This window comes from Procambarus clarkii, chromosome 5, assembly GCF_040958095.1.
Source record: "Procambarus clarkii isolate CNS0578487 chromosome 5, FALCON_Pclarkii_2.0, whole genome shotgun sequence".
Classification (NCBI taxonomy): Eukaryota; Metazoa; Arthropoda; class Malacostraca; order Decapoda; family Cambaridae; genus Procambarus; species Procambarus clarkii.
Window position 1 is genome coordinate 1388623 of NC_091154.1, and position 13852 is coordinate 1402474.

General features: G+C 46.3%; 1 protein-coding gene across 7 annotated transcripts in view; it reads left to right on the forward strand.

Annotated features, from left to right (window-relative positions):
* LOC123766742 (uncharacterized) overlaps window positions 1-13852 on the forward strand; it is a 65630-nt gene that overhangs the window by 7205 nt on the left and 44573 nt on the right. For 5 of the 7 annotated variants that reach the window (XR_011230877.1, XM_045756075.2, XM_069337931.1 and 2 more), the window contains 2 exons: window positions 579-985; window positions 8075-8292. Coding sequence is in view for 6 of the 7 variants with exons in the window: in XM_045756075.2 (XP_045612031.2) it covers window positions 579-985; window positions 8075-8292 (625 nt within the window). In the remaining variant the exon portion in view is untranslated. Of the gene's footprint in view, window positions 1-578; window positions 986-3218; window positions 3375-8074; window positions 8293-13852 lie in introns of those variants that run through there. The other 2 variants (XM_069337949.1, XM_069337956.1) reach the window with 2 other exon arrangements.

Here is a 13852-nt window from a genome sequence, read left to right on the forward strand (position 1 = left end):
TCGGCAGCCTTCATGTAACCTCCAAGTCATCTTCCCCAAGATTACTTAACCTTAACCTTTGCCTCAGACGGGTGTGACACGGTGTCACTTCTTTAAGTAACGAGTCGACAGCCTTCACATAACCAACAAGTCATCATCCCTAAGCCGTCTAATGCAAAAGTCAAAGCAGAATTTAAGGGGATTAATAACCATTTTCTATACTTCAATGGCATTAGCAATTAGAAAATAATGCTACCGACTGAATTTTTGTTGTTGTTGTTGTTTTGTGTAAATAGCAGTTTGTTGGTGGGCAAGCAATCCAGCTGGTAAGTTAGAGGTTATTCTGGGCTGAACTGAATGCTCTTCAGACACTTCACAAGTTCCTTATGGCACCAGTGCATAAATGTCATCTTGCTTGACTGTGTCTACCTCTCCAATTTATAAAATGATTAGGCCTTTTGCAGCACATGAAAGGTTCTCTTCAGTGTGGGGGTTATTCATATTAATGCAAAGTAATATTTAAAAAGAAAAAAATTGTAAGCCTGTAGTAGTGAGTGTTGAAATTGACCTTAATTATTTGTACTAATCTCCTTACCAAGCTGCGGCAGAAGTTGGCCGACAGCCCCCGAGTCGTCGTCATGGCAGGGGTCGCCAGTACACAAGTACACGGACTTCGCCACATCATACCTCACAGATTCTCTGATTGCCACAGCTGTTAATTCTACTGTGGATGCCATTAACACTGCAGCAGGTGCTGTTACTACTACTGCTACTACTACAGCTGTGGGTGCTATTACTACTACTACTACAGCTGCAGAGGCTCTTACTACTACTACTACAGGTGCTCTTATTACTACTACTACAGCTGCAGAGGCTCTTACTACTACTACTACAGGTGCTCTTATTACTACTACTACAGCTGCAGAGGCTCTTACTACTACTACTACAGGTGCTCTTATTACTACTACTACAGCTGCAGAGGCTCTTACTACTACTATGGCTGCAGGTGCTGTTAAAATTTTCACTGTTAATACAACAGGTGTTCAGGCGATGAGTCACAATAACGTGGCTGAAGTATGTTGACCAGACCACACACTAGAAGTTGAAGGGACGACGATGGTACGGTCCGTCCTGGACCATTCTCAAGTCGATTGTGAAGAGGAGGTAGAGACAGGCAATAAATAGGCAAGAGAGAGCTGAGGAGCAAAGTAAGGTGTGGGGGATAGTAGTAATGAGAAATGCAGAGGGCCTATTGGCCCATACGAGGCAGCTCCTACTATAACCACCGAATGAGAAGGAGACCTTGGCACTTTTTCCCCTGCCCACCTTCGTCACTCTCAGGACTTCATAGAAAGACTGCGCCTGCAGCCCTTTTGTAAGATGCTTAGTCTTGATGTCGACTCTCTGTTCACTAATGTTCCGCTCGATGACGTTCTCTCTTTCCTTAGACAGAAGGCGTCTGAAGGCCTCCTTCCTCTCCTGCTTCCCACTGATGTTTTCCTCGATCTCATTAGACTCTGTGTTGACTCTAACTCTTTCTCTTTCAACAGTAAATATTACACTCAAAACTTTCGGCGTCGCTATGGGTTGCCCTCTCTCCCCTGTTCTTGCTAATTTCTACATGGAATACTTCGAAACTGTTCTTCTTCCTTCTATTGATACTCGTCCCTCTCTCTGGCTTCGCTATGTTGATGACATTTTTGCTTTATGGCCTCATGACCTTAATCTTTTCCAGCCTTTCCTCGCCTCTCTTAACAATCTGGCTCCTTCTATCCATTTCAAAGTTGAGTGGGAATCTAATTCCCTCCTTCCTTTTCTTGATGTTCATGTTCACAGCTCTGTGTCTGGGTTCTCTTTCTCTGTCTATCGTAAACCCATGCATGTACATTCACTTCTTTTCCTACCATCCTCCTTCTGTTAAGAAAAGTGTCCTCGTCTCTCTCTTCCTCCGCGCTCTACGCATCAGCGACCCTCAGTTTCTTGATTCTGAAATTGCCTTTATCTACAAATCATTCTCTCGCCTTGGTTATCCTTTGCATTTCATCAACTGTGCCCACTCTCAATCTAAACGAAATTTCTTTCATCCTAAACCTGCTTCCAACACTAGTAGCACTGTACTATGCCTTCCCTTCATATCTGAACTCAAAACTTTTACCAATACCTTTCGTCCTCTTGACATTAAACTCGCCTTTCGACAAACTAACACACTTCGTAGCAATCTAGTTCACACTGCTCCTCCTGCTTCTAATGCTGCTGGTGTCTACTCTATTTCCTGTTCATCTTGTCCTCTCCAATACTTTGGCGAAACTGGCCGTACACTGAATGACAGACTTAAAGAACACAAGAGAAGTGTTAAGTCTGCAGACACTAACAATGCTCTCTTCTGCCATGTGAGGGATTCTAATCATCCCATTGATTGGTCTTCCTCAAAATAATCTTTCCTGCCTCTACTCTACACAGACGCTGTCTTGTTGAATCGGCTCTTATAAACAATGTACCCAACATGAACTTGAGTCCTGGCTTTGTTGCTGTGGACTCTTCCCTTTCACAGTATATACTCAAATGCTCTAATCTTTCTAACAAACGTGACTTAACATAAGCTTACCCCTTCCATTTCTCTTTCTTTCTCTTTCCTTTTCTTTCTCTCTTCTCCCCTTTTTCCGTTCATTGTCTTCTCCTACGCTCCCTTGCTATCCTCTTCTTATTCCTATTACCTTCTCCTTCTCATTCGGTGGTTAAAATAGGAGCTGCCTCGTATGGGCCAATAGGCCCTCTGCAGTTCTCATTACTACTATCCCCCACACCTTACTTTGCTTCTCAGCTCTCTCTTGCCTATTTATTGCCTGTCTCTATCTCCTCTTCACAATCGACTTGAGAATGGTCCAGGACGGACCGAAACGTCGTCGTCCCTTCAACTTTTAGTGTGTGGTCTGGTCAACATCAGGTGTTATTCACACTACCTATGTTGTTGTTAATACTAGGCCTTTATTTGATTTGAATTTGAGTAATGTGCTTTGTAAATTATTTTAAACTGATGGACTGTGTCTAATTTGTAGTTGACTGTAATATGTACAGTTCGTTGATACTCAAGTTAATTCTTACACAAAACAATTACCGTATACAATAGAGCCTCGATTAATAAAAGGGAATATTCCCGAAGTCTTCTAAAACAGTTCTCTTTCTATATATATATGACATGAATGCATTCTGCACATTTAATTTCTTAGTTAACCACTTTATTCCTCCAATCATTATATGCAGTTTTCCAGGGAAGCTCCAGTGGCTTCCTTAAGCTATCTTGCTGAGATTACTCCATACTACAAGGCCACACCAGTTGTGGAAGTTCAGTATGGCCTACTGGGGATCAGAGCCAGAACCTGCATTCCCTCACAGAGGTAATTACCTAAGTGTAGTTACAAGATGAGAGCTACGCTCATGGTGTCCCTTCCTCCCAGTACTCTTTGTCGTACAGTATAACGCTTTGAAACTACTTACAGTTTTGGCTTCCAACACCTTCTCACTTAGCTTGTTCCAAGGTGCAGGGAGAGGGTGACAATTCACCACTATACCAGGAAAATCATCTGGAAATTTAGCAAAGCTTTAGAGACAACTGGAGAATTCACAGAAAATGATGCCTCAAATCAGATAACTCGGCAAATAATTTACACAGAGCAAGTGATTCACTCGAACTAGCTTGAAACTCATTATCACTGATCACCACAGACCAGCACAAACTCTCGACCAGCTTCCTTGACCAGCCAGCTCTGTTGGTGATGTGGTGGTGTTTTGATTTGCCTGTAGTGTTCCAGTCTGTGAGTCATGGGCGAGCCCCACCTCTTCCAGCTAAGTGCCGGACAACCTTGGACTTCGTTCATCCTGCAGAAGCCATTTGCTTCTTGTTGACATCGCTTATTTTAGTATAAGCTTCACATGTGTTTTCTCTCCAGGTCTTGTTACATTTTGAGCTGCATGTATTCGGGGCTCTGTTGTGTGGGTGCCTGCTAGCACTGCCCTTGCACAGTCAGCATTATCTTCTGTGACGTAAATGAGAAAGAATAGAGCAGTGGCTATTCCGGCAGGTGAAATGACAGTCGCATAAAATAAAAAAAAAATAAAATAAATAAAATAAATAAATATGTTTATTCAGGTAAGGTACATACATACATACAAGTGATGTTACATTAATGGATTGATATATAGATAGAGCTAGTACATACAATGCCTAAAGCCACTATTACGCAATGCGTTTCGGGCAGATTTGGTATATAGGGCAAATAAAGTATATAGGACTGCTTCTGACCTCTTTACGGTGTGAGAGCTGCGGGATAAATTCCAAAAGAATGAAAAAAAAAAATATTTAATATAACAAAAATGACTTTAACAACAAATAAAACAATTCTCTTATTCTACTTAGCAATACACACTATAAAATGCAAGAGAAACAAGCATGTGACAGTTACGTTAATATAAAAGAAAAGGTGCAAAATATAATACTTTATACAAGAGCTGCTCGAGTCTACCGACACCCAGGGGAACGAGAGTAGATCTTGCAGCTTGGAGCACGAAGTGTATTCTGAGGTCTGGCCGATGGTGAGCTGCTATATATACATGGCCAGGTCCAGTGTAGGTGGCGCTGATGTGCAGGGAATTGTCGCCGGCAGTCTCAAACAAGCAGTTAGGCTGGTTGACCAGCGAGTGGAGCTGGGCCTCCAGACAGCAGGTGTCCAGGTGTGTTGGGTACTTAAGCTGAGGGGGGGGGGGGAGGGTGGTGGTGGTGTCTGTCTAGACACGGCTTCTGAGCATGCATTGTTGTTGTTCTTGATGTTGATTTTTTATACTGGAGTATGCAGATATGTTGTTGAATAGGTGGTAAAGGAATTGGCAGGATCTCCTTGCCTAAGCAAGGTATTTCCGTAACACTTCTCTTGTGTGCTTGGGAGTTTGCCCCTGAGAGGCCATGCCTCCAGGGTGGATAGTCTCACCTTAGGCTATTCAGAAATCTGTTATTCTTTTGTTTGGGTCTTTTTGCTAGGGGTGCTGTTTGGTTGTGTTGGGGCATTCTGGGGTTTGTCTGCATGCTCATATGGCACAATGTGGTTGCTGTTCAGAGCCTGGTTCTTTTTAACTGCATTTGGCAACTTCTTTCGGCGAGTCACCCTGGTGCCTGGGGTTCTGCTTGGTTAGGAATTTTCAGATCCTGGTAATCCCTTCACGAGTGCCTGATGTGGTCCGTGATGGATCGTCCTTCGAGCCCGTGTTCGCCGTGTGTGTGAGCTTGAAGTATGTTCATTGTCTTTGCTACGTGACGATCGTTCTCTCTGCCCTACCTACGCCATGCTGCCTGCTCAGCAGGTGAACCCTACAACCCTGAATTGTGTGTGAGGCTTCTTCTCAATGGGTCTTTACCCTCACTGATTCAGTCCCAGTGCCTGCTGCCTCTCCTCCTTCCTGGTAAGTCCCATTCTCATTCTTCGTAGTTAGCTTCAGGGAGCCATGTGAGGGGGGGCCCTTCTGAAACACACCATTGACCTTAATTATTAGGCAACAATGGTCAGCCCTGTTGCTGTGTTGGTTGAGTCCTTTAGTTCTCTACATTCTATATTCTATGACTCTACATTCATAGAATGTAATGAAATGCCTCTTTGAGGTAGAGCTTCGGTAGCGTCCTGATGTTCTCCCTTCCAGGTTCGTTGGTTTGTCAGGGAGTTGTTCATCAGCTCCAGAACTGAGACGGTGAGCCAGCTGAGGGCAGGAGCCAGGCTGCCTTGCGGTGTTGATCAGTACTGATGAATTTTGAGCTAGTTTAAGTGAGTCCCCCCGACCCATATGAATCACTTGCGGAGTAGTTTGGGGGTTGTTTTGACGCTTCATTGTCTGTATAACCTCCAGTTGCTTGTAAAGCTTTACTGACTTTCTGGAAGCTTTTCCAATAGGGTGGTAAACTGCCACTCCCTTCCTGCCCTTGTGTGAGGGAAGGGGGAGGGAGAAGGCTGCCACTCCCTTCCTGCCCTTGTGTGAGGGAAGGGGGAGGGAGAAGGTTGCCACTCCCTTCCTGCCCTTGTGTGAGGGAAGGGGGAGGGAGAGGGCTACCACTCCCTTCCTGCCCTTGTGTGAGGGAAGGGGGAGGGAGAGGGCTACCACTCCCTTCTTGCCCTTGTGTGAGGGAAGGGGGAGGGAGAGGGGAGACAAGTTCTTTCTGTGGTCCCAGGTGTGAGGGAGGAGGAGGGGGGGGGGAAGGGGGAACAAGTTCTGGCTCTGGTCCCAGGTGTGAGGGAGGAGGAGGGGGGGGGAAGGGGGAACAAGTTCTGGCTCTGGTCCCAGGTACACCAAACACAACTTTAGTGACTGATATGACCCATTAACTTAGAACAATTTCAGCAAGGGAAACACCGGGGCTCTAACAGAAAGAAGAGTTCCATTACATTGAATGCTGGGTGTCTCAATTTAGTTAATTTTCTGGGGGAAGCCCCTTCGGCTCCCCGGAGCTATCCAGGCTGATATGCTAATGTCAGACTTTGGCATCAGTCATGTGTATGGAGTTGTGTGGGCCTACCGGGGACCATGAGCCAGAACCTGGCCCCCTCAGAGAGGCATGGAGAGCAATGGCCTATAGAAGCCCCCATGTGGTTGGAAGCATTCTATGTCTGCCATCGACCGGGTCAGGCACCCAGAAAGGTAAGCATCCCAAAACAAACCCCTATTCTGGTGAAAATATTGCTACCAAAAGCCGAACAAGTGGATAGAACTCCCCAAACAAAAACGAGCAAACTAATGTGACGTCACCTGTTGCCGGGCCGCCATCTGCACAGCCCCCCCCCTCCCTGGGAGGGGGAAGGGGGAGCCTCAGACCTACAGCGCCGGCGATCCACACCTCAGTTCTTGAGGCTGATGCTATAGGCAGCAGTTGTGTGCTCTGGCTCCAGACTTTTACGGCGCTGTGCCTTGTGTGTGGCGGCTGTTCTCCAGGGGTGCGAGAGCCAGGAGTTACTCTTCAGTACTTGGGCTGCATGCGCCTAGGGTTTTCTTCCCTAGGTGCCCTGTAAGTACTGCCCTTGGAGCTTGGGGTTACCTTCCACAGGTTGCTTGGGATCTGCCTCTTTGGGTCCGTTTAACTGCTCGGTTTTTCAGCCGCCCTTTGGGTACTTGGGTGTTTTGTCTCCCTAGTTTACCCTAGAGTAGGAGGCAGTTTTGCACTGGTACAGGGCACAGGGTGCTGTGCAGCTTGTTGTCACCAATCACAGCGGCCGGCTCTGTTTCTTGGGGTACGTTGTCCTCTTGTGGGGTTTTGTTTTTGTTTTTGCCTTGGTAGGGGGTTCTGCCCTACTTGCCACTGGTGTTTGGCCTCATCCTGATACTTGATGGTGCCCCCTGCTAGGTCCCCGTGAGCGTACACGTCCCTGGGGGTTCAGCTGTAGACAGTTTGTTTGGTAGTTTTGGGCACCAGTTAGCAGTACTCTGCCTGGGTTTACCTGAGCGCGAGTCCATCCGAGAGGGGGGAGCCATAGGGGCTCCCCCCAGAAAACCGGCGTTGAATGTAATGAAACGCCATTGTCTGGGGGAGACCTGGAGGCTCCCCGGCATCCCTCCCTCCCTTCGCTTGGAGGTTTTTTGCATGTTTTGACATCCAGCCTCAGAACTGGGGTGTAGATCATCGACGCGGTAGGTCTGGGGCTCTCCCTTCCTCCTCCCGTGCAGGGGGAAACCTGCGCAGATGGCGGTGCGGCAACGGGTGACGTCACACTAGTTTGCTCGTTTTTGTTTGGAGGAGTACTATCCACTTGTTCGGCTTTTGGTAGCAATATTTTCACCAGAATAGGAGTTTGTTTTGGGACGCTTACCTTTCTGGGTGCCTGATTCGGGCGATGGCAGACATAGAATGCTTCCAACCACACGGGAGCTTCTATAGGCCATTGCTCCCCTTGCCTCTCTGAGGGGCCAGGTTCTGGCCATGGTCTCCGGTAGGCCCAAAGAACTCCATACACATGACTGATGCCAAAGTCAGACATTAGCATATCAGCCTGGATAGTTCTGGGGAGTCTCCAGGTGTCACCCAGAAGATGGCGTTTCATTACATTCAACGCTGTTTTTTTTACAGGAGTAACGATGAAAGAATGGGGAGTTAGTGAGATGTGTGATGAGTACCGTGAGGGGCAGGATGATGCAGCACACCTGCTTAATGTTAATGGCAACATGGTGGTCTCGGGCCATGGTGCCACCGATGTTACTACCAACTCGATGGTCGCGGGCCACGATGCCACCGACGTTACTACCAACACGATGGTCTCGGGCCATGAAGCAACCAGTTTTAGCCAGGTGAGAGTTTCTCGTGTTTGTTTTCTGGGAGAAGCCCTTCGGTTGGTCCCTGGAGCTATCTTGCCGAGGTGGTGTCCCACTACTGGGTCCTGTATGGCCTGCTATAGACCAGAGCCACAATCTGGCCCCCTGACAGGTGGAGAAACAAGGGGGACTATTATTGTCACCACACGTTAGGAAAGTATCCAGAAATTCACTGAAGCTTTACAGACAACTGCAAGATTTATAAAAAAGGAAGCAATGAAACTGCTAAATGACTTCACAAATGGTTTGGACTAAACCAGATTGTTCACTTGAAACTAGCTCAAATCTGTTAGTACCTATAGCCATCTGCAGGTAGCCCGGAGCCCCCCGGCCCACAGCCGGCTACAGTGGTCAGCCCTGTTGCTGATGTGGTTGATTCCTGTCATGCTCCCAGGTTGTCAGCCCTTGCAGTAAATCCTACTGCTTTTCAGTAAGTGGTGGCCATCCTTTGGACTCTGTTCTGCAGAGACCATTTGCTTGTGTTTTGTTGCCTTATTGAAGCTGGACTCTTCACATAGCTGGGCTTGTGGATTCTTGGGGTTTGGTTCACCATACTGTTCATGTGCAGGGTGTGTCCAACGTTCTCGTGGGTGAATTATCTTGCTTCCTTCTCATATTTACGGAGAGGACTGTTGACAAAGCATCCTTCCATTGGCTTTACAAGATATTCACCTGCCCTGAGATGGACCTCTTCACATTGGGGCTGAACTGACACTTCCAATCCCGTGTGGCTCTGTTTCCCAATCATGAGTTCTTCACATTGGATCCCTATTGGCTGAACTGATTGAGGTGGGGGTTTATATACCTCTTTCCTCTGGTTCAGTTCTTGCTCTGGGTGCTGTCCTGACTGGAGTCATTATTAGGGAGTGTGATTCTTTTAGTTCCTTGGTGGTCAGCTCCTCTTTAGTTTCTGGCTCTAATGGCCCAGTGACCCAACCCGAGCATTTTTATATGCAGCTTTTCATCTATCAGCAGATTGGCCTGGCAACATACCTTGCTTGTTTCACCCTCTCCTCTAATCTACACGTCTGGAGTTTCTGATGCGAGTCTATCACCACTTGTATGGTAAGCATGTAGCTGGTTTATTGGAATCATCTGTGGGCCTGGGCTCCAGGCTACCTGGTGGTGGCTATCGGTACTAAGAGATTTGAACTCATTTTGAGTGAACCATCTGGTTTAGAATGAATCATTTGCAGAGTTGCTTGGCTGTTTCAGTGCTTCATCATTCAATGAACCTTGCAGTTGTCTGTATTGCTTCACTGATTTTCTGGATGCTCTCTCGGTGAGGGTGATTATACTGTAATAATCCCTGTGCCTTGCATCTCCACGAGGGGGCCAGGTTCTGGTCCTGTTCTCTGTTAGGTCAAACTGGATCCCCTGCGACTCGTGTGACCCACTAACGAGGAACCATCTCAGCAAGATAGCTTCAGGGAGTCACTATGGCTCTATTAACCCCTTAACTGTGCGGCCTCCAAATATGACAACCCCCCCCCAGTGTGCAGGAAATACATTCTCTGGAAAAAATTAGTTTTTGTTTTTGTTTTGAAAGTGTCAAAAACCCTTCCCCGAGTATGGGTATAGTAACAGAAGGTCGGAATTGTACGTACTTTGGCTGCTATGGGGTTCGTAAGTTCGCGCGTGACGTCATCATTCCATGGTCGCCCGTGGTGTACGCCCCCGGAGTCGGTAGGGGGTCCCGGGGCAGGATGCGTGAGTTGCCGCGAATATATTTTTGTTCATTTTCTGCGCACAGTTCCAAATACATTCTATTTGCTTTTACGTGCCAATCCTATGTATAATGAACACGTACACTATATTATGGCAGTAGAACATCCGTACTGTCCGAAGACACTGTGTTACGTGCATGACACTTGTGTACACATATCTGGCACATATTTTCATTGTATCATGCTAATTTATGTATATATACACTACAGTCTATTTACACACTACACTATCACACACTATATACATTCCCCATGAACACACTCAGAACTCCGCGAGTGTCAGCTGCCACACCCTCACTCCTCCAACATCCAGTCTCTCCCTCACTCCTCCAACATCTTACTTGCCAACATTACTCCTCCCACCATACTGTTATTGTTTGTATTACACTATTTACATATGTTATGTATATCTATCTAACGAACCACTAAGCATGTATGATGAACAAAACAAGAGTGGCTGTCACACACAGTGAGGCTACCTCGATTCTCTCCCTCGCTCCCTCACCACAATTCCTCCCCTCCCACAATACTACGCACAGTGCTAATTATCATCACAATCCCTCTGTTATCACAATACTGGTCACTAAATCCTGTAAATACATAATTGAACACAAGTTTATTTTGTAAAGGAACCCAAGAAGTCATTTGAAGATTACTAAATGGATGAAATGATGCTGTGGTGCTGTGTCTAATGCTGTGAACATCGTGAACAACATTGTATTACTAATATTTGAACATTGCACAGTCATTATCACACTCATTACATTATCACATACAGGCAGGAGTAACTGGTAGGGCGCTCCAGTGGATAAGGGAATACCTAAGCAATAGGAAGCAGAGAGTTATAGGGAGGGGTGAGACCTCAGAATGGCGGGAAGTCACCAGTGGAGTCCCACAGGGCTCTGTGCTTGGACCTATCCTGTTTCTGATATACGTAAATGATCTCCCAGAGGGTATAGACTCATTCCTCTCAATGTTTGCTGACAACGCCAAAATTATGAGAAGGATTAAGACAGAGGAGGACAGCTTGAGGCTTCAAGAAGACCTGGACAAGCTGCAGGAATGGTCGAACAAATGGATGTTAGAGTTTAACCCAAGCAAATGTAATGTAATGAAGATAGGGGTAGGAAGCAGGAGACCAGATACAAGGTATCACTTGGGAGATGAAATACTTCAAGAGTCAGAGAGAGAGAGAAAGACCTGGGAGTTGATATCACCCCAGACCTGTCCCCTGAAGCTCATATCAAGAGGATAACATCAGCAGCATATGCCAGGTTGGCTAACATAAGAACGGCCTTTAGAAACTTGTGTAAGGAATCTTTCAGAACATTATATACCACATATGTCAGACCAATCCTGGAGTATGCGGCTCCAGCATGGAGTCCATATCTAGTCAAGCATAAGACTAAACTGGAAAAGGTTCAAAGGTTTGCCACCAGACTAGTACCCGAGCTGAGAGGTATGAGCTACGAGGAGAGACTACGGGAATTGAACCTCACTTCGTTGGAAGACAGAAGAGTTAGGGGGGGACATGATCACCACATTCAAGATTCTCAAGGGAATCGACATGGTTGATAAAGACAGACTATTTAACAAAAGGGGCACACGCACTAGGGGACACAGGTGGAAACTGAGTGCCCAAATGAGCCACAGAGATATTAGAAAGAACTTTTTTAGTGTCAGAGTGGTTGACAAATGGAATGCATTAGGAAGCAATGTGGTGGAGGCTGACTCCATACACAGTTTCAAGTGTAGATATGAGAGAGCCCAATAGGCTCAGGAACCTGTACATCTGTTGATTGACGGTTGAGAGGCGGGACCAAAGAGCCAGAGCTCAACCCCCCGCAAGCACAACTAGGTGAGTACGACTAGGTGAGTACTCAGGCTATTCTGTAATACAGTACTATCATGGATAAATAATACAATATATATATATTTATATATATTTTGATATTATTAGGCAATGCTGTGGTCATAAGCTGAACAGCAGTGCTGTGAGCTCATGCTGCGTGCGCCGGCCTTGGCTGCTCACTCAGTACTGAGGCTCTGACACCCGGGAATGTGGACCAAGATTTTTTCTGGGGGGGGGGGGGGAGCCCCATCGGCTCCCCGGAACTATCCCAGACTGATATGCTAATGTCAGATTTTGGCATCAGTCATGTGTATGGAATTCTTAGGCCTATCGGGGACCACGGCCAGAACCGGGCTCCCTCCGAGAGGCAAGGGGAGCAATTGCCTATAGAAACCCTCGTGTGGTTGGAAGCATTCTATGTCTGCCATCGACTGGATCAGGCACCCAGAAATGTAAGTGCCCCAAAACAAACCCCTATTCTGGTTAAAATTGCTACCAAAAGCCAAACTAGTGGATAGAACTCCCCAACAGAAAACGAGCACACTACTGTCTCCACTCGATTACCTGGACTATATGGGAAGGACCCCCACCCCGATATTCATGTGTTCCGGATAATGGTACTTTTTCACCTCTTGAGTCCAAAAGTGACCATTTCCAACTATTTTTATACCACAAACAAAATAATTTGAATTGCCTTGCCACATATAATTATTAAATATTCAACTAGAAACCTCAACTTACCTTGTTGGTGTTCGTCTCCTTGATTGAAGACAACTTCACACATCTTGAAGTTAAGAATTCTTAACAATTTACATAACCTATACTAACACAACAGTAAAATTAACACTTAAAATTACTGTACAGTTCATTAAGCAAAGTTAGTTTTGACTGCCAGCTGCTGAAGCCTCACTGGTTGAAGGCATTTGGGTTGCCTGTGAGGCCTCACTTGTTGTAGGCGCTTGCTTGCGCCTCACTTGTTGAAGGCGCTTGCTTGCGCCTCACTTGTTGAAGGCGCTTGCTTGCGCCTCACTTGTTGAAGGCGCTTGCTTGCGCCTCACTTGTTGAAGGCGCTTGCTTGCGCCTCACTTGTTTAAGGGGCTTGGCTTGCCTGTGACGCCTCACTGGTTGAATGCGTTCTTGCACCTCACTTGTTGAAGGCGCTTGGCTTGCCTGTGACGCCTCACTTGTTGAAGGCATTTGGTTTGCCTGTGATGCCTCACTTGTTGAGGTGTATAACAAGTAACTTGTCTTTAATTGTTAGAACAACCTTCTTCCTCTTAACACCTCCAGAACGATTGATGCTGCTACCAGACATAGTCTTGGCCAAAAATGTTTAAAGTTACTATGAAAATAAAAAACTTATTTAAAAAAATATTTCACTTATGGTGCGACACTGTGGTATAACACGAGGGACGGGAGCACATGGGTTGACCAGTGTTGGACGGGTCCACTTGGGGCAGCTATAGCACGTTACGCAGGCCGCCAGGAGGAAAATAACTCACAATATTTTTTAAGGAAACTTCAGCCTGTGTACATTGTTTTTAGGAAATTTATATATTTGTTATTACATAATTACTAGTATTTCTTTTGTTTTTAGCTATGATGAATTGTTCTAAAATTAATTGTAATTCTTGTACCCAGGTGGTCCCTCCCAACGCTCCCCTCCCACCCTCCCGACACCACCCACCCACCCACCCCCTCCTCCACCACGCACCTCGAGCCAGCCAGCCACAGCCAGATGGGATTAATACGGTACGACCCGCCCTATGGCTTTCATATCTGGACAATTCAATGATTATCCGGCTGACTGTGTCCGGATAGTGTAACATTGGCAGCAATTTAACCAGCTCCCATGGCCATTTTGACTGAATGTTGAGATAACTTTATCCGGTCACAGTTTTGGCCATATAAGGGCGTTTTCTGGATGTTCGAATCCCAGATAATTGAGTGGTTACAG